We start from the raw sequence: 24,218 nt of genomic DNA, 5'->3' as shown, positions 1-24,218 counted from the left end.
CTACCTCCAATACATGTCATTGTCCTCGCCGCCCCACCCCCAGAATTTGTTGGAGTAGCCGTTGACATCCAAGAAATGGAGGTCGCTCATTGCTGTTACACCCCCAAAGAATTCGGTTAACTTGACGACTCTGCAAGAACAAAATAAGGTCCCTCACTACACCGTTATCCCGTAAGGCAGGGATCTCCAAACCCCGGCCCGCGACGCGTTCCAAACCGGCCCGCGACGCGTTCCAAACCGGCCCGCGACGCGTTCCAAATCGGCCCGCCGACATCCAAAGCGAGTGCCCACTGTCCGGCCCACCGGAGCCAGGCTCCAGGGGTTCAGTATTCATTGAGAGTGGAACTGTTCCTAACAGCAGCAACAGACACCCTCCCCCGGCGCAAAAACCGCCGGTGCCCGCGCGAAAGTTTCTGAGGGGCAATATGGCCCTCAGGTAAAAAAGTTTGTGGTGACCCCTGCCGTAAGGGATTCCTATAGGGAGATTAGGGAGTGCGAGCACATACTGCCCGCCCTAGTTGGTCAAAGGCGCCTAGCCTTTTAAAAATGTATTATACTCGAGAATTTGGGACGGGTATAACTGTCACCGGGTGGTCTAGTTGTCAGGGCGTTAGCGTAAGAACCGGCCTCGTCTATCTGGCTATTTTCTGGGGCTAAATTCTTTTCTAGTAGGTATTATGACATGTTTAACAAGATCTTAAGATCTCGAACATACTTGCCGCCTTCGTAGACCTTAGTGCTCATGTATCTCGGATACTTGGGGCAGGTGTAGAGGATCCTAGGGTCCAGCGGCAGCAGGTCCACGTCATGGAATATGAAGCACTCCCAGTAGTCCTTGATCTGGTCGAAACCGGCGTTGAGCACCCGGCCTTTGTTGAATTTCTCTGTTCCTGTAAACATAATTATTTTTTATCTACCTATAAAGGGGCCCACTGAATAACATTCCGCCGGACGGTATCGGCCTGTCAGTTGTTCGGAACTGTCAAGATTTTGTTCTAACTGACAGGCCGATACCGTCCGGCGGAATGTTAATCAGTGGGCCCCTTAAAACAAAGTCCCCCGCCGTCTGTCTGTTTATATTGTTTATTCGTGACAAACTGAACTAATTTTCACGCGATTTTCACATATCAATAGAGTGATTCTTAAGGAAGGTTTACTGGTTTAGGTATATATGATTTGTTATAGGTTGTTAACCCGTGCGAAGCCGGGGCGGGTCGCTAGTGTGTAAATAAAGTATTTTAGTGAATGTATCATCAGGTTCCGCCATTATTGAGCCATTTAGGTTCCTAGCCAAAATGGTAGTTAAATACATACGCTATGGTATGTCCAGTTTAGCTAGATGGCACAACAATCGCGGAAGCGCGACTGTAGGTACATCATTGCAAGCAGAGATTGAGTTAGCCACACAGGTAGGCAGGGCCCCAGTCGAAATCTCTCCTGGCGTCAACTTAATTTTATATCTTTAAATAGTAAATAGTCAATCCCACCAAAAACATTCTGTAAAAAACTAGCCAAGTCTCGATGGAGCTGCTTGTTTATCTCTAAAAAGTAATGAAATCTAGACAAAGTCGTGCCAAGTCTAAGGTTCCTTACTGCGATTTCTTTATTATTATAGTTAATGTTGTGTGACTTGGCCGTTGAAGGGTACACAAGGGTACAAAACCAGGTGCTCCATGACACCATTGCACCAATCTGCCATTGCACCAAAAAGAAGTGTTTTTCAGGCTCGCCCATACATAAGTATTATTGAAATACGCAGCTTTATCAAGCCTACAATTGACTGGGTTATTGAATCAACGTTTTCCAAGTGGCAATTTTCCATCGTCAATGGGTAGCGGTTCTGGCGACAGATTGGTGCAATGGTGTCATGGAGCACCTGGTTTTGTACCCTTGTGTACCCTTCAACGGCCAAGTCACACAACATTAACTATAATAATAAAGAAATCGCAGTAAGGAACCTTAGACTTGGCACGACTTTGTCTAGATTTCATTACTTTTTAGAGATAAACAAGCAGCTCCATCGAGACTTGGCTAGTTTTTTACAGAATGTGTTTGGTGGGATTTCACTTCTTTTTGTAGAAACCTCCTGGCACTGATTAAAATAACCGACTTGGTTTCACATTACATCTCAAAACTTTTTTGTAGTAAAAGTGTTGCGAGACTTGCACCTTTTTACATGTAATGTTTTTGATGGGATCTCATCTCTTTTTGTAGGCAGTCCTTCTTTTCGGGTACTCATACCCATACTATGTATACACATATCATAACTAAACATATCTTCATTGATACTCACATCGTACATCGTAGTGTACCTTTACTTTACCTACTATTTGTAGGAACTGCAACAGTAACCTTGTAATATCATATATTTATATGGGATTACAAACTTACTTATGCAGTTCTTAGATCTTTAAAACGTGACTGATATTGCAATATTTTTAGGTTTTCCCTTTATGTGGCCATTAAACCCTAACTCTGTACCAAATTTCAGCTCTCTGAGTTTATGGGAAGTACTAGTTCTATTCTGATGATCATGAGTGAGTTTCATAAATGCGAAACTTTGCTTTCGCTTAACTTCGGAACTAAATGACCTACAGACTTGAAAGTTTGGATTTTAAGTATGTGATTATAGCTTACTGGATGACCAAAATTTCTGCGTTCTGGTCTTATCCAGAGGTTCTCAAATAGGGGCCTGAAAATGCGGCGAAATGGTTCCAGTAAAGGATGGTACGGCAGTGTTTGCTTCGCGCTCGACTTGGCGGGGGCACTGCCGTGCCCCCCGATATCTTAATTAGAATTCATAAACAACCATAATTTTATTTTAACTCCCTCTACAACACATAGCAAGCACATAAAAAACGACAACTCAAACCAACATGAGTACCTACCTATGTGAAGCGTATGCGATTTGATAATTCGCTCAAAAGAAAGTCTAAGGAAAATATTTGGGGAATAGTATCTAATATGTGATTAAATTGTCGCCAGTCGTACATCAGTAACCCTTTACAATACCGATCCATTTGAATAAACATTTCTAAAATTTTGATTTTCCATGTTCTTTGTAAATCTTGGTATCTGAAAAGCACACTGAAAAGCATTGTAGCATCGATATTTTAATTCGCTTTCTCTCCACGTAGCACTGGCTGCCGGCTGCGTAGCATAAATATATTGTAACGAACCGTAGCAGCTACGACGTGCTACGAACTGTATTTCGAAATTGCTACGAATTTACATAAACATAAACAATACAGTTGAAGTTATTACGAAACAAACCTATAATATGTATTCAAGCTAATTCGAAATTCCATAGGTATTTTAGTTCGTTGTATAGAAGCAACTCCAAGCGCCCAATGCCAGTAGGGCGGTACGGCAATAATACAGTCTCCGACAACGCAGGACGTGTTAATGCATAATATTATTGTCAAATATCTGACCAATGCTTCTGTCGGGTTCCACTGAGTCAAGGTATTTCCATATCATTTGTACACATTTAAGTATAGTGTAGTGCTAGTAGAGTTACACCAAGATAACTCTAAGATAACGTGTGAAAGAGTTCTCGGCTTTCATCGAAACTTACCACTTTGTTCGATAACGAAGATTCGGTATTCGATCTGTTGGTTAATCAAGAATTGGTGGATGTTTGCGAGAAATATTGCCAAATTCTCTTCACGGTGCCTGAAAATATTATTAATAAAATTGTATTTATATGTGATCTTCTTTTACACGACTGTCAAAACAAGGAGTGTAAGTACTTAATATTATTTGTGTATTTTTTATCTTTTCAATCCTAATGTTCCAAATTATAAAGGGCGTATGTAGGACAATCATAGTATAGACTGCAACCCGATCGGCGCATTTGGAAGATTTCTATTAGCCCCCCCTACAGCAATGAGAGAATACTGAAAAATCGCCGCTTCCTGGCGTGCGACGTAGTTTATTGTCACGTTGTCTGCTAAAATAGTAGTTTATTTTTACAATAACATGTACGGAGTTTGTGCATTACAATATTCACAATAAAGTACTCTACCTATACGGAACGAGGATGGCGATCCTTTGACTCGTCTGGCATTTGGAAGGCTTGTAGTAGCCCCCTAAACCAACGAGAGGGTTCTGGAGAAATGCCGCTCCCTGGCTCACATTGTAGTTTATTGTCAGGTTGCCTGCTTACCAATTTATGAAAATGAACACAGTTTATGTGAATGCTATAAATTGAAAAACATTAAAATACGAAATCAATTTTTTATCAAGCAGACACGTCTGCGAGCGATACTACAAATTTGATATAATAAAGGAAGAAATGGAAAGTATCTCGCTTGGTTAAGGGGCCCACAGATGAGCAGTTCGCCGGACGATATCAGCCTGTCAGCATGGACATATATATTACTTCGTAAGGACGCGGCTAACGAGCACTAAAAAGGGGGCCGCTACATGGGTGTGATATTTGCATTTATCACACCCCGGCGCTCAGTCGTGTGGCGAATTGCGCAGTAGAAAGTTGTCACGCAGCATAACACAAAAATGCCTTATTGCGTTGTAAAAGGGTGCAAAAACCATTATAGGAAGTATAAGAAAAAAAATGGGATCTCATATAATCGGTAAGTAATTTCCAATTAGGTTTATTTATTGCTTAAAACCAATTTTAAACGATAATTTTATTTCATTCTCACGAGCAACTGATGTTCGCTCGTACGTCATAGCGCTAATGCATTAACCTTGTAAGGACGTCATTTCTCTTTGGAAGTTATTATGAAGTAGAAATGCATACTGCGTGATTTGTATAGGTAAATTTACTTAAATATGATTAGTTGATTACCTACCGGATATAATTACCGAAATTAAAGTACCTATTGTCTGTCTTACAGAGTTTGTTCCCGTTTCTTTTACATAATTATTAAAAACATTCGAAATAACAAGATCAAGTATTTGTTATTGTTTTATTCGTTGACTTAGGTACCTAGTATATTAATTCTTGTCAGGTATAAGTTTTTAATTAACTGTAGATAAAATACAATGAAGTATTTGAACAAATTAAATTATTTCCCAGGAAATATTTTAATTCGTTTTTATCAAGTAGAAACACTACTATATAAATTATAAACTGAAATAAATGTCATATACTAAGAAAAAACTCAAAAAAAACAACTTGAACAACTGTTAATTTTTTACAGTTTATAACTGTAGATAAAACTCAAAAAAAATTAACAGGTGAGCGCTAGAAACAAAGCGCGCATTTTCAAACACCGATTAATTCACATCGCTGTATTTAATACTTTCCATTACCTACTTATATTTTTGCATCATATTTGTGGACAGGTGGCACGCTCTCGTTTCGGAGGCCAAATGTCCTCCTTTTGATCACTGAGCCAAAATAGTTAGTTTGTATTGCTGTTTCCTTCTTTTTTACTCTACCTGTTTTGCAAGCAAGAAACTAACAGAAATAGTTGTTCGCCGCATTTTACTCGCGAAAGCTCGGGAGGTACTTATCGAACTGTACTGCTGTAGCTAGTAGCTCGGCCAACTTGTCGACCTTGACAGAGCCGGCTTACACAGGGCGGCACACCGCACGGCGCGAATGTTTAAAATATTGCATTGCCGCCTGAGACGATAATGACATCACGAAATAACGTAGAAGAACGGAAACTTATAAGGATAAGTTCGCCCATTTTAATACAATAAATATGTTAACTAAAGCATTTATTCCGAGAATCATAAGTAATACATAGGCAAAGGGTTAGGTCAAGACATATGTAGGTAGGGTAGAAAAGGGGTTTCAGTCGATGTGTGGAAGGGCGGCACCGTCGTCGAACCCAAGCCACCTGGCGGGGGACTTAAACCGGTGGCGTGTGCCTCGGATGCACATGGTGGTGGCACGTATAACGGCGTTACTGATCCTGCATCTCAGCCAGCCCAGTATGGTACTTAGAGAACGGTTCCAACGTTGAGATATGGTTTCTGCCATATGTTTTATAACGGAGGACATTTAGGGTGCATAGACGCTGTCAACAGATGTTACAGGTCGTTTCTCAAAAAGTTGGCACCGCCAGGTTAACGTTAACGTTTTTCAAAAATTTTGCATTTTCGCATTTTTTTTTTATTGGGATCGTTAAAAGGCAACTTTAACTATTAGAAAATGTGGAAGGGAAGCAATTCCTTCAATTAGTTTAGGAGATATAGGCGTTTGAAATTCAGGTTAATGATATCAAGGACAGGTGAAAGATATTTTGTCTCCAGGTTATCGATAGTAGAAGCAGGTTATCGAGAAATAAGTACAAATTCCAATGAAAATATTGACAGGTTATCGAGAGGCGTCATTAACCTGTGTCCGTTGCCGTTAACCTGGTTTCTTGTCATCGTTCACCTGTAATGAGTGTCATCCACCTGTCCACCACATCATTTTCAATGCCTTCTAAAAATAATCGAAAAATGTGTCATCTTCTGTAAAAAGGGACCTTATTGTCCACCACGATGATTAAAATTTTGGATTGTGACCCACCTCACCTTCGATTCGATTCCCAATTTAACAACAAGTTTCTGTGAATAAGTAAACATTAAATCTTACTGTCTATTCACCCTGGCAGTACCTAGTGGAACTCAGGTTTGGTGCAACATAGGCACATGCAGTTTTGGTCATCCAACTCGTCTTGGTGAGCACTTGGGAGAGCAGAACTCAAGATAGAGCTGATGCTGGACCATCGCAGTACCTAGTGGAACTCAGGTTTGATGCAACATAGACACACGCTGTTTTGGTCATTCGACACGTCTTCATGAGGACTTGGGAGGGCAGTACCCAAGATAGAGCTGATGCTGAACCCTCGCAGTACCTAGTGGAACTCAGGTTTGGTGCAACATAGACACACGCTGTTTTGGTCATTCGACACGTCTTCATGAGGACTTGGGAGGGCAGTACCCAAGATACAGCTGATGCTGAACCCTCGCAGTACCTAGTGGAACTCAGGTTTGGTGCAACATAGACACACGCTGTTTTGGTCATTCGACACGTCTTGATGAGGACTTGGGAGGGCAGTACCCAAGATACAGCTGATGCTGAACCCTCGCAGCACCTAGTGGAACTCAGGTTTGGTGCAACATAGACACACGCTGTTCTGGTCATTCGACACATCTTGATGAGGACTTGGGAGGGCAGTACCCAAGATACAGCTGATGCTGAACCCTCGCAGTACCTAGTGGAACTCAGGTTTGGTGCAACATAGACACACGCTGTTTTGGTCATCCAACACGTCTTGATGAACACTTGGAAAAGTGGTTACTAAGATAGAGCTGATGCTGAACCCTCGCAGTACCTAGTGGAACTCAGGTTTGGTGCAACATAGACACACGCTGTTTTGGTCATTCGACACGTCTTGATGAGCACTTGGGAAAGCAGTACCCAAGATAGAGCTGATGCTGAACCCTCGCAGTACCTACTGGAACTCAGGTTTGATGCAACATAGACACATGCTGTTTTGGTCATTCGACACGTCTTGATGAGCATTTGGGAGCGCAGTACCCAAGATAGAGCTGATGTTGAACCCTCGCAGTACCTAGTGGAACTCAGGTTTGGTGCAAGGTCAGGTCAGGTTAGGTCCGGGTTCAGGTTCAGATAAGAGCCGGGATCCAGGTCCAGGTCCGACTCCGGGTTTGAGTCTAGGTCCGGGTCCAAGTCACAGTCCGGGTCCGAGTCCGGGTCCGAGTCTGGGTCCGGGTCCCAGCCCCAGTCCCAATCCAAGTCAAAATCTAAATCGCCAAACGTGTACTATGCATCGTTGAAGAGTTCTGTTCTAATCATCATCAGCAGTTCCACTTCATCAAATGCGACAGTTTTTAATGAAAATGCTTGATTTTCTGATGTAAATCCAAAAGTCACTATACGCATGCCTTTAAGGTTTGAGGAGTTCCCTCGATTCCTCATGGATCCCATCATCAGAACTCGAGATTGACAAAAATGCAGCTTATAAACTTATCTTGCTTAACAAACATAACGAAGAGGACAAATCGCCAAACGTGAACTATGCATCGTTGAAGAGTTCCGTTCTGATCTTCATCAGCAATTCCACTTCATCCAATGTCACTTTTGTGAATGTATATGCTTGATTTGTAAATAAAAACACAAAAATCACTATATGTATGCCTTTAAGATTTGAGGAGTTCCCTCGATTCCTCATGGATCCCATCATCAGAACTCGAGATTGACAAAAATGCAGCTTATAAACTTATCTTGCTTAACAAACATAACGAAGAGGACAAATCGCCAAACGTGAACTATGCGTCGTTGAAGAGTTTCGTTCTGATCTTCATCAGCAGTTCCACTTCATCCAATGTCACTTTTGTGAATGTATATGCTTGATTTGTAAATAAAAACACAAAAATCACTATATGTATGCCTTTAAGATTTGAGGAGTTCCCTCGATTCTTCATAGATCCCATCATCAGAACTGGGTTTTGACAAGAACGGGACTAATCTGCATATACTTATACTTTTTACAAAACATTTTAATATATGTCTAAAACTAAAAACCCTCATAAGGTACCTTTTCCCGTGGGACGTCACAAATCTAGTTTGAGTATATGTAACGTGGATTTTAAATAATTATCGATCACCTGTCATATGGCAGGTGAAGGACGCTTCGTTCACCTGCCATTGCATCATTCACCTGACTTTTTTGGACAGGTTAACGAGACTTAAGACAAAAGTACAAAAATTTCAATAATATGCAGTTTTAACAGACAGGATAGTTTTTATTCCTAAATTAACACACAAAAGCGATATAACCGCTATATAATTATATAGTTACGAGTATTAGTTGTGGTATCAGTGACATTAACCTGCCGCAAAATCTCATCCACCTGGCAATTTTAGCCAGGTGGACGATATGCAGGTGATGGGGAAAATGGCAGTTATATCGCGAATACACAAAATGTATTAGCTTGATGAACTCCATACTTAGGCATATAAAACTAAACTATTGTTTACGTTACATATCTTGATAGTAATGCGATAGGTTACATAATTAGCAAGATATCGACTCCAGGATAAAGAGTACTTACCCATTACAAACTCCAATTTCCGATACTTTGTCGTTTGTGTTTTATTTGCGAAGCACAATAACCACGTCTTCGTCCTACCAGGTGATAGCTGATGAGTGACGGCTTCAGCTCGTGCGGAGTGAGACGGGAAAGGTGCGGTGGGGGTTATACAATCGTCGTGAATGTGACGCGCCAGGTGACTGTTAAGAATTGCCTTGGACAAACTTTGAAGCCGAATAACTTAAAATATAAGTATAATATTGTTATGCGATAGTAATACTTTAAAACTTAAGGATATATGTTAATAAAATACGGTAATGCCGTTAAATTAAGTTAATATTTTGTGTGGTTTTCATAGCTCGGAACATCAGTACCTCGCGTTGGGACACGGCAGGTTAACGGATAAACGTACTTACAATATTTTTTTTTGTAATCAATATTTATTAAATTTTTTTCAAAGTATTAGGCCTCTGTGTAAAAAGTCTCTCTAAATATGTATGAATTTTTTATATATAAAAATAGTACATAACGAAAAAAAAGTTCTAACATAAACCTATTTACAGGTGGCGGTGCCAACTATTTGAGAAACGACCTACAAGTGGTGTGAAAGTTGCATGTCGCATTTCACAGGCCGTGGAATATTTTCTCTGTTTTTCGTCTTCAGCTGATTTTAGTACAGATGTCACGGGTCTTGAGAGGTAAGAAGGAGCGTCAGTGTCGACGACACGGATATCAAACAACGCCAACAAATACAACAAATAATTTTGATTAACCATAAACTTAATCGACGCTCTTCTGATATAAACCGCGAATAAACTTAACAAGCCTTGTACGCCCGTACAAAGTTATCGCGAGAGTCGAGCTCACGTAGTTGTACGCAGTGTGTAACAGATGGCGCTTTTTTGCTGACATGAAGATCGCAACGGGCAATTCGTATGCATGCGCTCATCCATAGTTTATATCTATGCCTGTCAGTTAAACGCAAAAGTTGGCAGTTTCGACCAACTGGCAGGCTGATATCGTCCGGCGAACTGGTAATCTGTGGGCCCCTTTAAGAGCGATGCACGGATTGCAGAGGACGCGGATTCAAGTCTTCCGGAAGAAATGAATTTTTTCAATTTCTCCTTTAATACCAAATTAAAATAAGAGTATAGATTTAATTTTTCCTACAGATAATATATCTCGCAGATGTATCTGCTTGATAAAAGCTAATAAACTACGGAAAATCATAAGTAAGTGAACATCCATCTCATTTATTTTGTGTCCGGATATCGAATTTAAATAAAAGTAAACAAAATCTACCCTCAAATGACTGATGAAATGAATGATGATGAATGATGAAATGAATGATGAGTTGAGGGTAGATGAAAACATTACATGATCAAATAACGTAGGTTAAAGTCAGGTCGTTCAGTGCCGGATCCAGGCGGTTTTGTATTTGGTTGGTTAACCAATAACTGTTAAGTATAATAACTACCCGAACATTTACAAATTATTTGTTTACTTTTATTTAATTACCTAATGATACAGAGTATTACTCGTACATTTGTCGCCGGCAAACCGGGTTGTAGTAGTTAACTCTAGAAAAAAAACCGGGCAAGTGCGAGTCGGACTCGCGCACGAAGGGTTCCGTACCATAATGCAAAAAAAAAACAAAAAAAAGCAAAAAAAAAACGGTCACCCATCCAAGTACTGACCACTCCCGACGTTGCTTAACTTTGGTCAAAAATCACGTTTGTTGTATGGGAGCCCCATTTAAATCTTTATTTTATTCTGTTTTTAGTATTTGTTGTTATAGCGGCAACAGAAATACATCATCTGTGAAAATTTCAACTGTCTAGCTATCAGGGTTCGTGAGATACAGCCTGGTGACAGACGGACGGACGGACGGACAGCGAAGTCTTAGTAATAGGGTCCCGTTTTACCCTTTGGGTACGGAACCCTAAAAAAGTCTCTTCACTCACCTTTTGTGGAATTTATTTCACATAGTGGCAGACCATTATGTGGGGAAATAACTGAAATATTTAACGTCATTAATTCTAAATAATTTAAACTACAAAGCTAGTTTCAAGGTGACTCACGCTAGATCGGGCCGGGACGGGACCGGACCGGACCGGAGCTTCCGTTTTTATGGAAAGCATTACGAAATCACCGGTCAGCCGTCATAGAAAATGACATGTCAACCGCCTCGGCCCGGGCCCGGCCCGGTCTAGCGAGAGTCGTTCTTAGCCCGTTCTAATATTTATTCATAATAAGACTTGGGGACCCAGCGTGCATAAGTTGTTCGCAGAAATCGCGAAGCGTCTGGTTGACGTAACTGGCCGCGTAGCCAAGATGCCAATCGCTTACGCTCCATAGCGATCGAAATGCAACTGTCACTGTCACGAGATAGAGAGACATAATGCTGTTGTTGTCGAAGCGATAGCGATTGTAACCTTGGCTAGGCCGGCTGGTGACCGAAGAGCTGGTGGCTACCTCGCACAACGTATCGGCATTACGATATAGCGAGGACATTGCGCCAGCATCCTTGGTACACTGCCTCAAGGGCCTATTTCAGATTTAAGCTAGTTATTAATTTATTTTAGTAATAGACGGTTAGCCATTTTAATACCTCCACCGGAGTAGGTTCATAATCATATCGAGATTTAAAGAACTCTTGACTCCACCACACTAACTTTGCACAAACTTGGCAGTAAGAATGCACACCTACATACTCGTAATACCACAGAATAAATAATAGTACTACCGTACAGAAAGGAAGCTTCCTACAAAACCGAAGTTTGACAGCGGTTCAGGGTCGAATCATACTATCCCTTTCTAATATATGGCACTATCCCTTTCGGCTATTTAGGGTTGTCAAAATTTAAGTGATTATCTTATCTGTGGTCGTGCACGCAAAAGGAAGTCAAGTGGTGCCAACCCTAAAAATTGCTCGGAGCAATGCTGAGCCGAGCGGAGCCGAGTTAGGCCGAAGTCAGGAGTTTCGCACCCCTGGTAATACCTACATATGTATCGTATCAGCATCATATATACTTGACATAGCACTTGGCATGAAAACTTAGCGTGGTGGTTAGTAAGAATCTATTAAATACGATAAAAGTTAAATATGATGTTTGTTACTTACCAGTTTTATTTCCTATTGTCTTATTTCGAGAGTTATACAAGCCAGTATCTGTAAAAAAGATACATAAGAATTAAATTTTCCCTCGCCAAAAAGTTAAAAAATAGGAAAAAGTGTGGTTGTTTCACCTAAATACGACGGTGATCGATCAATTATCAGTTACTGAGTGGGCAGGATTAGTCCTGCTCACGTCTCATGAATCACCCTGTATAGATAGTCTGTGCGGAAAGCTGAGCACAGACTCTCGGCGCGATTCGGGAAATGAATTAGACATTCACTAGATATGAAATAGTAACGATATGTAACGTTCCACGGCAAAAGGCACCTTATGGCCGCAATAATATTGGAGCGGCGTTAATAATAGCGTAAAAGCCAAACGCCATAGTAGGGTACCTTTTGCCATGGAACGTCACATATCGTTACTATTTCATATCTAGTGAATGTCTAATTCATTTCCCGAATTGCGCCGTCTACCTAACGAACGGTCGAATATACAAATTCCTTTACATACAAATCAACGTTCTCAAATGATATGACCGCGGCGCGGGGCGCGACAGAAGCGGGGCGTGATACCGGCGGGACGCAGTCTGTTTGACGTCGGTAACCTGTTAGCATGTGCCGCGGTCGCGCGGCGTGGACGCGGCGCTGCGTCGCGCTCTGTATGTGGCCAAGCCTTTAGAACAAAATTTTGATAGTTCCGAGCAACTGACAGGCCGATACCGTCCGGCGGACTGTTAATCAGTGGGCCCCTTAACCCATTGGTGGCATGTGACTTATTGCAAGGTCTGCAGAGGTCTTTCCCAGTATTCGACTGGTAAACAAGCCACTGAATACTGAGTGCCTAATCTCAAATCTGTAAATCTCAAATAGAGTTAGACCAAGAAAAGTCTGCAGCAATTTTGATAGCACACGCAGTGCATGTGTTACACATATATATACGTCATACTTTTATAGAAGTTTGACGTGCACTGCGTGGGCTATCAAAATCGCTGCAGAATTTTCTTGGTCTAACTCTACTAAGTAAAATAATTAAAAAATTTGTTGTTTATTTATTACCTTCAGTCGCATCCCCAAACACTTCGCTGCTGTCGTTGAGGTCATCACCTGTAAAGAAACAAGTGTATTAATAATTAAACCCCGTTATCTACATCTATTAAATTAGCTCAATAGTGGGACCGGATTTTTGCACTAAAAGTTTTGATAATTCTAAAGTTGAAAAAGTGATACTTATCTGATATAGGACAAATTTTTAAGCATATATGCTATATATGATGAAAAGTTAGAACGAGCGTTAGATATAAATTAGGTATTTATATATTTTTAGTAATGATTTTTTAATATTGAATTAAAGTGCAATGTTTAAGTTCCATTGTTTATAATATGTATGACGCTTTATAATGTAAAATTATTAGAATTTTTTTTAACGTGCTTCTTTGTCAAACTACAATTAGCTTATTATTTTGTCGATATTGAATTAAAGTTTAATAAATCTACAACAACATATCTAAATTTATAAGTTAATAGGCAAGCTAAAAAGCTAGAAGAATAAGATATATGCTTTAGAATTAATATACGTTTTTTGTCCTATAAGATCTAATATTGAATTAGAGTCTGTAAAAATAAGTCTATTACTATAAAATAATATACGCAGCCATATTATGGAAAGTAAGAAATTTCTGTGTGTAGCTTGCATTGTAATAGTAAAATCTAGTTAAAAAGGCGCGAAATTCATACATACGCCGCGCTGGTCCGTCAGTCGCCGGCGCGGCGCTCGAGAGCCTATCATAGCCTACCTATACCTCGCCCCTCGCCCCACCTCCCGCTCAGTAACACTGTCTGTCTTTTCTTATCATTCATTTGTTTGTTTACCGTGCACATATATAAATTAGATGCGGACATTACGTGAAATTAAAATATCTTATTAAGTAAAAATAACTACAGCTGGTCAATCAGATCTTGTCAGTAGAAAGAGGCGGCAAATTTGAAAAATGTAGGTGCGAAGGGATATCGTTCCATAGAAAATTTGAATTTCGCGCCTTTTTTTAGTGACAAGATTTGCTTGACCAGCTATATTTCATTATCTTGACTAATATTGTAATAAAAATGTACAAGATATTCACAACTATTTTTTACTATACATAGTTTGTCAAAGGACTGTCTCATTTCAAACATAGACAGGGAGAATCATCATACTATCTTTGACTTACACTAGTACTAGCACCCAAAAGAAAAGGATGAATATAGTTTTTTGTTTTTATTTACTGACAAATTGGTTTGACCAACTATACCTATTTCTGGTTCCTATTGTCATGTCCTGTCCTATTCAACGTCAATATCATAATATGTATATTATAAACCAACTGATCAATATTACACGGTATACATCCTGAATATACAATAAGGTAAGTGGCCTCACTTACCTTATTGTATATTCCGTGTGGGCCGTATATGCCTATATACAGCCCACCTTAAATTAAAATGGTTTTTTTTTTAATAAACAGGATATGAAGTATGAAAAACTCACTCGAATAGGTTTCTCATTTATTTAAGTTTCTTCATTATACCAAAATAGTTATAAAAATATTACGATACTCTTGGAAAATATACCTTTTATAAAAGTCCTATTATGGGCCTTATTGAACACTACCAGTGTATTACTTAATCCCGCAAAAAATAATCATTTTGACAGTAGGTAATAACAGATTTTATTGTTTTTAACTTAAGACTTATACATATACAAATAACAATATTTGATACTTCATAACAGGAGGATTTATTTATAATAAGTGAAAATAATTATTTTGGGTCTTAATAACTAAAGATATAAAAATTGTCTAGTTTACGCGAAAATAGTAGGTAACTAAACATAAATCTTTATTAGTTACAGTAGTCTCATCTTTTAACATCTGGGGGCACGGCAGTGCCCCCGCCAAGACGAGAAAAGCGCAAGGGCACTATCTACCTTTTCTCGAAGCGCTTCGTCGTTTTTTGGAACCCTCATAACTTGGGGTTGGATTATACCAGATAAACAAAGTTCTCGGACTTATTAAGCATATCAATTGCATAGCTCTTATACTTTAGATTTTATTCATATCTAAAAACTTCGATTTCGTCACTGACTCACTCACTTGATGATCATCAATACCGGGTACTTCCTGAAGTCCTCTAAGAAGCTGAAATTTGGTATGTAAGATAGTTTTAGTACACAAACAACAAATAAATTAAAAAAAAAATTATCCCTAAGGGGATGAAGATGGGGTTTAATTTTGTATGGGAAATCAATAATCGCTGAACCGATTTAGTTGAAATTTGGTATGTAGATAGGTATTGTCATGGGGAAGGATATAGAATAGATTTCAACCTCAAAGTTTACCCTTACGGGGTGAAGGCAGATTTCAACCCCAAAGTTTACCCTTACGGGGTGAAGGGTTATATGGGGAATCAGTAAGAAGTACATTATGTAACAGATGCCCCCAGATACTTATTTCAGGATTTTTAATAGTAAATCACCCCCAACCCTTTAAATTAGGGGATGGAAGATTGTCATAAACAACTTACAAAAAGAAGTGAAATCCCATCAAAAACATTTTGATGTACAATGTTGCCCAAACGAAACCATAAGGCTCGCACTGTCAAAAAGTTATCAGATCTCTTGCCAAGCTTCTAACTCTACAAGCCCTCTAACTTTACTAGCTCTACACCAAAAGTGTGTGGCTTGGCCGTTTCGTTTCTACAAGAACTATTGTATGTAAGTATAATACAAAAACCGCCCAAATGCGAGTTGCACTCGCGTTCCAAGGGTTCTGTACATTACACAATTTTTAACAATATATTTTTTTAAGAGAAAAGTGAGTAGTCTTTAAAAAACCCGTAGGTATCGGAAAACTAGGTACTTAAGTCCGACTCACGCTTGACTGCACATTTCTAATAGGTTTTCCTGTCATCTATAGGAAGAGAGCTAATATGTGTATTTTTTTCATAATTTTAGACCCAGTAGTTTCGGAGATAAGGGGGGAGGGGGAATGGTCATTTTTTGCGTATTTTCTTAAATAACTTCTAAACTATTTATTTTAAAATTATGAAAAAATATATCTGAGATTCTTACAATGAGCCCCTTCGTTTGATATATATATATATATATATATATATATATATATATATATTTTTTTTTTTTTTTTAAATTTATTGAACAATAAGCTAAATAAAGTACATAATTATTACAAGACCCATCGTGGGCAAAACCTTGAGGAGGTTTGTATGCCGATGGGGAGTTCGAGAAAATTACATGACAATATACATATCTATCTTATACTAATTAAAATTCTAACAAAATTCTCTTATATTAATTCATATTTTAATTCTCTTATATTAATTATAACAAGATATAGTTTTTTTTTCTTCTATTTATCATTCATCTCAAAAGTGACCCCTTTATTTGAATTTCTATTATTTACTTTACGTGTATGTCCTTGGGCTAGAGACTTACATGTGTATACCAAATTTCAACTTATTGGTGCAGTAGTTGCGGAGCAAATAGGCTGTGACAGACGGACAGCCAGACACACGAGTGATCCTAGGGTCCATATTAGCTCATATACAATTCATTATTCGAATATTTCTAATAATACCGCTTTGTAGTCATAATCATCGTTTCTCCGAAAATTGTTACTCATATATTTTTTTAATAGTTTTTTGTGCTACTACCTACATTATTCATAATGATACATAATCCGTTTTTTTTTACTCATAATATTGTCACTGAGAATGTATCTGTGCCCATAATGTTATTTGTAAGAATTTCTCGAAGACTAAGGCGAGCATTTGCTCTCGCTACGCTCGCTCACTGTGAGGGTCACAGGATTTAGGTTCTGTGAGGTTCTTACCTAACCTAACCCACCATTCTGACAGCATTTCGGTTCTGTGAGGGTCGCAGTTCTAACCTAACCTAACCCACCTTTCCGGCAGCATTTCGGTTCTGTGAGGGTCGCAGTTCTAACCTAAGCTAACCCACCATTCTGGCAGCATTTCGGTTCTGTGAGGATCGCAGTTCTAACCTAACCTAACCCACCTTTCTGGCAGCATTTCAGTTCTGTGGGGGTCGCAGTTCTAACCTAACCTAACCCACCATTCTGGCAGCATTTCGGTTCTGTGAGGGTCGCAGTTCTAACCTAACCCACCTGTCTGGCAGCATTTCGGTTCTGTGGGGGTCACAGTTCTAACCTAACCTAACCTAACCTAACCCACCATTCTGACAGCATTTCGGTTCTGTGAGGGTCGCAGTTCTAACCTAACCTAACCCACCTTTCCGGCAGCATTTCGGTTCTGTGAGGGTCGCAGTTCTAACCTAAGCTAACCCACCATTCTGGCAGCATTTCGGTTCTGTGAGGGTTACAGTTCTAACCTAACCTAACCCACCTTTCTGGTAGCATTTCGGTTCTGTGAGGGTCGCAGTTCTAACCTAACCTAACCCACCTTTCTGGCAGCATTTCGATTCTGTGAGGGTCGCAGTTCTAACCTAACCTAACCCACCTTTCTGGGAGCATTTCGGTTCTGTGAGGGTCGCAGTTCTAACCTAACCCACCTTTCTGGCAGGATTTTAACCTGACTTGACCTACAGGTGCATGCTGTTATAAATAAAATCAAATATGTCAAAATCGACATGTCGAGTAATAATATATGCATAAATTTTAGTAATAGAGATATTTATGTAGAATGACATTATGAATATAATAAATTCGAAGTTCCAATGAGTATTGTTTAAAATGAAAATGTACAATGATCATTAGGATGTAAAATTATATGAGATACATTTTCGGAGTTTCAATAATCGAATTTGCAATTTTATATGAACTTTGGCGCACCCGTGATCCTATAAGGGTTCAGTATTTTTCCTTTTGAGGTACGGAACCCTAAAAATAATGAATTTAATCAATTTTTCACCTTATGCCCATGTGGCGGTAGCGAAACAGCCAAGCCACATATTTTGACTAAGGTGTAGAGTTAGTGAAGTTAGGGCTTGTAGAGTTTGAAGCTTGGCTCGACAAGAGATCTGATAACTTTTTGACAGTGCGAGTCTTATGGTTTCGTCTTAGCAACAAAATTTACATGAAAATGTGTTTGGTGGGATATTTTTTTACAGTAAAAATATTTATTCGTAACAGTAAGTATTATCTTTTAACATAATTTTTACAGTACATCTGGTGATACATTACGACCGGTGCTATAATAAGCACGTTAAAACACTCCCTTTGACCGTGTTTTAAAATTCGGCACTCGTTGCAAAATATCTATTTTTCGCAATTCTATCGTAAAAGAAAAGAAAACTAACGAAGAGGTTTTACGCATACGAGGGCCGCACTGAAAGTCTTGCGTAACTTTTGAATAAAATCATTTATAACCATAATAATACATTTATTGCTTCTCAAAATGTTTCCCTTTACATTCTATGCACATATTCACTCGCTCAGACCATTTTTGGAAGCATGAGGCCCAATCACTTGACTGCATGTTTTCGACGTGGTGATGAAACGTAGTAACTGCCTTATTCGGGGTCTTAAATGTCAAACCCCAAATTAAATCCTTAATTTTGGGAAATAGATAGAAGTCACAGGGTGCAATGTCTGGATTATAATCCGTATAAGAGACATTTTCCACGTTTTCGTAATTAAAAAATGTTTTTGCCTTTATTGCGGTATCGGTGGACGCATTATTATGACGCAGGAGGATGCGGCTTCTCGGTCGTCTCTCGCGGTCTTTTTCAATGACTGCGGGCACACAAATGGTAGTGTACTACTCAGTATTTAACGTTCTTTTATTATTTAAAAGTACGGTACAAAAAAGTCGCGTTTAAAAAAAACAGACGATCAAAATGTTTGGCAACGCTTTTGGCTTGTTGAACTTCTATGGGCCTCCTGTCACCTTCGAAAGACCCATTGACTGGACTAATGCCTTTTTTCCGGATCGTAGCAGTAAATCCAGATTTCATCTCCTCTAACGATGTTATATACAGCATTTGAACTTTCTTGCTTGTACTTACGCAGCATTTCTCGGCACCAGTCAAAAAGTACCTGTTTTTGGACTGAAGTTAATTCGTGAGGAATCCAAAGACAACAAGGCTTCCCGACTTTTAAATATTCTTGTAAAATCTTTTGTATTTGTCTCATACCTATCCCTACTTGTCCTCAAATTTCGTCATAGGTGATTCGTGGGTTTTCTTCAATGAGTCGTCTCACAGTAGCCACCTTTCCTTGAATGATCGCCGTGGACGGTCGACCTTCACGAAAATCATTATCTAGAATAATACTGTCTCTACTAAATTCACCATACCAACGCCTCACGATGCTCAGATGTGGTGCTTCAATCCCAAAAGCATTTTGAAGGCAAGCACTACACTCTTGCGGAGTAAGCGAACTTTTAAAATCATAACAAAATCATAGCTCTAAAAATATTTTCGCGTTAAAGCCACGTTCAACGCACTGACTTACTTTGACAAGCCATTAAAAACAAAAGACGATCGATTTGTCGCCAACATTTGTCACATTCCATAATCAAAAGCCTGTATTTTTTTTAAATATACAATTCATAATTTAAATGTTTACCAGTGGCCAGTAGTGCAAACACAGACCAACCCCTATAGACGTAGCTTATAGGACGACTCGCGCTCACCGCCCGTATGGTGTATAGGTCAAATATAAGATTGCTCGCGCGCCGCTCCGATCAGTTGCGTCCAAGTTTACGACCTGTTAGCAGTGTGCACGAGTCTAAGAAAATAAATCGTAAACTATTGAATTCATTGGGAAATCATGGGATATTGCAGCTTAAAATGGTGTGGCAAGTCATCTAAGACTTCTACTTATAAAACAGATGGAATAACATCCCACAGGAAAGTCAAAAACATTATTTTATTGAATAATGTTTCTTGTCCGCGGGGTTCATTTTATACTGGTCAGTAAGCAGAGGCGAAGTAGTCCGTCCCTTTTCGTCAACTTGAAAATGCAATGTGCTATCCCTTTCCCTTTCGACTAGTGATGTGACGATGATGGTTTCGTCAGTTGCGGAAACTTCGTGCTTCGTCATACCGTATTGTACCATTTTAGACATAATATAGGTAATACGTTGTGTAAGTTTTTTTAGAATCCTCTAGGCCAGCGGAGCAGTTAGGTCTCATGTAGGGAATGCAATACCGGGATACCAGGATCCCGAAATACCGGGATCCCGCATGCAATTTGCGGGATTAATCCCGCTCGTAAATTAAGCGGGATCCAGCGGGATTTGCGGGATCGAAGAGCGACGTGGTTCTTATGTGTTACTACAAGGAACACAGGCTCGGGCACGTGCCTAAATACATCTATGGAGGAAAGGGGTAATGACACGGAAGAGCATTTTGCCCGAATTTGTGTATTTATTTCATCACACTTGCTCGTAAAAGGTGTTATTTTACGTAGGCGACGCGGTCCGTAAATCTTAAATTTGTACCCAGGGAATTTTGTTATGTAGGTACGTCCGAAATTGGGCAGATCTTTTATTGTTTTCCCTCTTTTTTCCTCACAGGTGTGATGAAAAACATTGTGTGTGCCACGAGTGGTACAGGACTTACGAAATCGCGTTAATTAAGCCTTTACACACGTTCTTAAATTCTTGATTACTGTCATTATACCGTATTCTTTTAATACAAAATGTACTATTTCTAATTTTATTTTACTTTTTGTTTTCAACTTTCAAATTTAGTACTAATTCGTAAAATTGTATACTAACTTGCGGGATCCCGCAAATACCGGGATCCCGCGGGACTTAAAATGGCAATCCCGCGGAATACCGGGATTGAGTTCCTCATGCGGGATTGCATTCCCTAGTCTCATGTCACGAGATTGACCTGATAATGAACTTCAAAGAAGTGCGAGGGAACTCTGTGTTGGTTTGTGATAGACATATGTTGTATGGGTTTTTTAGAATCCTCTAGGTGAGCAGTTAGGTCTCGTGTCACGAGATTGACCTGATGATGAACTTCAAAGAAGTGCGAGGGAACTCGGTGTTGGTTTGTCATAGACATATGTTGTATGGGTTTTTTAGAATCCTCTAGATGAGCAGTTAGGTCTCATGTCACGAGATGGACCTGATGATGAACTTCAAAGAAGTGCGAGGGAACTCAGTGTTGGTTTGTGATAGACATATGTTGTATGGGTTTTTTAGAATCCTCTAGATGAGCAGTTAGGTGTCATGTCACGAGATGGACCTGGTGATGAACTTCAAAGAAGTGCGAGGGAACTCAGTGTTGGTTTGTGATAGACATATGTTGTATGGGTTTTTTAGAATCCTCTAGATGAGCAGTTAGGTCTCACGTCACGAGATTGACCTGATGATGAACTTCAAAGAAGTGCGAGGGAACTCGGTGTTGGTTTGTGATAGACCTATGTTGTATGGGTTTTTTAGAATCCTCTAGGTGAGCAGTTAGGTCTCATGTCGCGAGATGGACCTGATGATGAACTTCAAAGAAAGAAAATTGTATGATATTTTGGCGACACTTTTTTCTCGTATCGAAAGAGATTGCGATTCTGAGTGGAAATAATATAAAAATTCTAAACTTTAAAATTCAAGTTCTGAGTACTTTAAATAGAAATGCCCTAATATGTTAAGTAAAATTTTCAGGTACATTGTTAAATTACTTAATGAAATATTAAATTATTCAATATAATTATTAAGTAAGTTTACTCTAAGTATGCTAAATTGGTAACAATTTTACCACAATAAATTTCGGTATCACTGGTAGCAGTACCCACTATCGGTAATGAACATGTCCCATCCCTACGCTTACACGTGTCAGCGCGCCATGTTTAGAACGACCAATCGCAACGCCGTAAGCACCCCTCCCGCACCTCACAGTTTGGTGATTTGCGTCGGGAACAAAATGGCCAATATTAGGTTTCTAGAGGTGGTGTTCTGTGAGTGCAAAACATTCAGTGTGGCCTATGTAGTAGGAGAGAGGAGGAGTTTGTTAAGAACTATAGACAATAGAAGAGGAAGGATGCTTGGGCACCTGATACGACACGACGAATTTATCAAAAATATCATAGAAGGGAAAGTTGAAGCAAACAGGAAGAGGGGAAGACCAAGGAGAGCGTACATGGATCAAATAAAGGAAAAGATCAAAGTCGTGTCGTATCGGGCTGTCAAAGAGAAGGCGGAGGACCGCCAAACATGGAATTTGCTCCACCGACAAGAGTCATACTCTTAAATATATGATGATGATCGTAAATACCTACCTATGTATTAACAAAAAAAAGTCACTTGTAATTAGTTACTGCCTTTAAAAAGTATAAGTGCCTCAATGTTATTAGACTTTTTGATTCTTTAAAACGTCTTTAGGTCAATAAAGCAAGTGAAAAATTATTAGAGTTAGACCAAGAAAAGTCTGCAGCAATTTTGACAGCCCACGCAGTGCAAGTGTTATTTATAAGTCATAATTTCATAGAAGTTTCTTCAAATCGACCTTATTAATAAGATTAAAAATATTGAAAATTATCTTAAAATATTTTAATCTAATATTTCATCTCATACGTTCAATAAGGCCCGGGACTAGACCTTTTTACCTGCACTGACAGTGGGCCTTCTTAGCAACAAGTACAAATTCAGAATAATTGGGAATAATAGGGAGCAACTGCTATTTTTGAATGCTGGGCCTTGTTACCCGCCGGGCCTCATATGCCTGCACCTCATCTACCTTATTTATTTGTTTTACAAGGGGAAAAGTTGTTGATTAACCGCTCGTGCTAATATTGATACCCAAACAAGCGAAACATTTTTTTTTATTTAATAGGAGGCAAACGAGCAGACGGATCATCTGGTGGTTAGCGATTAGCGCCGCCCATGGACACCCGCAACACCAGAAGGGTTGCAAGCGCGTTGCCGACCTTTAAGATGGGGGTCTTTGAAGGTTTGAAGGTCGTATCGGACAGTTCATTCCACAGTTTGGCTGTTCGAGGCATTCACAAATTCAAACATTCTAAAATTGAACCACGAGCGTAGTTAGTGGTTCGTAAAGTTGAACCTTGAGCGTAGTGAAGGTTTCAAGGGACGAAGGTTAAATAAAATTTTCACCACATCAGCTCGTAAAGGCCCTCTTGATTGTTCGTAACGGATAAGAAAAGTGGCATTTAATTTGATGCAAATTTTGAGTTGTTACCGTAGGTAAATTGGATCAGTTGGTTGGTAATATTGACTTTGAAATGATAAATATTGAATAACGTCAGTTTGAAATTGATTTTATGATAAAGTAAATATTATCGGAGATGATCGCTCTTAAAAAATATATGTCGCTAGTCATTTATAACCTAAAAGCGCCAAATTACGCAAAATTATATTGAAATGACACTTGTGTATTGAATTTGAAGAATACTTTAACAAGGGTAGTTTGTATGACAATGCACCTAAAATAATTTTCAAATGTATCTATTATTTCTGTACTTAACACGATAACGAATTCTACGTAAACGAAACCGCGGGCAATCCCTAGTACATATAGAAATAAATAAGGGAAGGTAAGTTTCCATTAGTGTACTGTGTAAAATAACTATTTACCATTGATAATAATTTTATAAACGCTTTGCGTATTTTTAAGGGCACCGCGCTAACCGCTAGCCCGCGACCGTCGATCGCTGCCTCCTGCCACGGCGCACAGCGCGGCGCGCGCAAACGCCGCGCGTTTGAAATGTAACTTAATATAAGCTCGGAATGCATACTTACGTATCAGTATTTAGTGTCGCCGTGATTTTATATTTCTAATCTTTTGTGTGAGAAGTAAGGTCTTTATTATGACCGTGTAATATTAACTCTACAAACTTTAATTCAATATTGGCTATACTGCTTAACGAGAAATCAATATCTAGACAAGCACATTGTCTACATTTCTAACTTTTTACATGTATACTAAGTTGATAGATAATATCGTAATTTTGCAATATCAGCTACTCTAATTCTGTATTTTCATAATAATTCCTGTTTTTACGTTCACCAGAAAGCAGCTGTTCCAGATTTCTAAAAACCGAATAGTGTGAATAAATTAAAGTGTTATTGAATA

General features: G+C 39.2%; 1 protein-coding gene across 1 annotated transcript; it reads right to left on the bottom strand.

Annotated features, from left to right (window-relative positions):
* On the bottom strand, positions 1–904 carry LOC134672830 (beta-1,4-N-acetylgalactosaminyltransferase bre-4-like). Its single transcript, XM_063530785.1, has 2 exons — positions 716–904; positions 1–130 (listed from the first exon to the last, which is right to left on the bottom strand). The coding sequence occupies exons 1-2, from the start codon at positions 898–900 to the stop codon at positions 1–3; spliced, it is 315 nt and encodes a 104-aa protein (XP_063386855.1). The 5' UTR covers positions 901–904.
* Positions 905–24,218: the final 23,314 nt, after the last annotated feature.

This window comes from Cydia fagiglandana, chromosome 17 (genome assembly GCF_963556715.1).
Source record: "Cydia fagiglandana chromosome 17, ilCydFagi1.1, whole genome shotgun sequence".
Lineage (NCBI taxonomy): Eukaryota > Metazoa > Arthropoda > Insecta > Lepidoptera > Tortricidae > Cydia > Cydia fagiglandana.
This window is presented reverse-complemented; position numbering and strand designations above follow the sequence as displayed.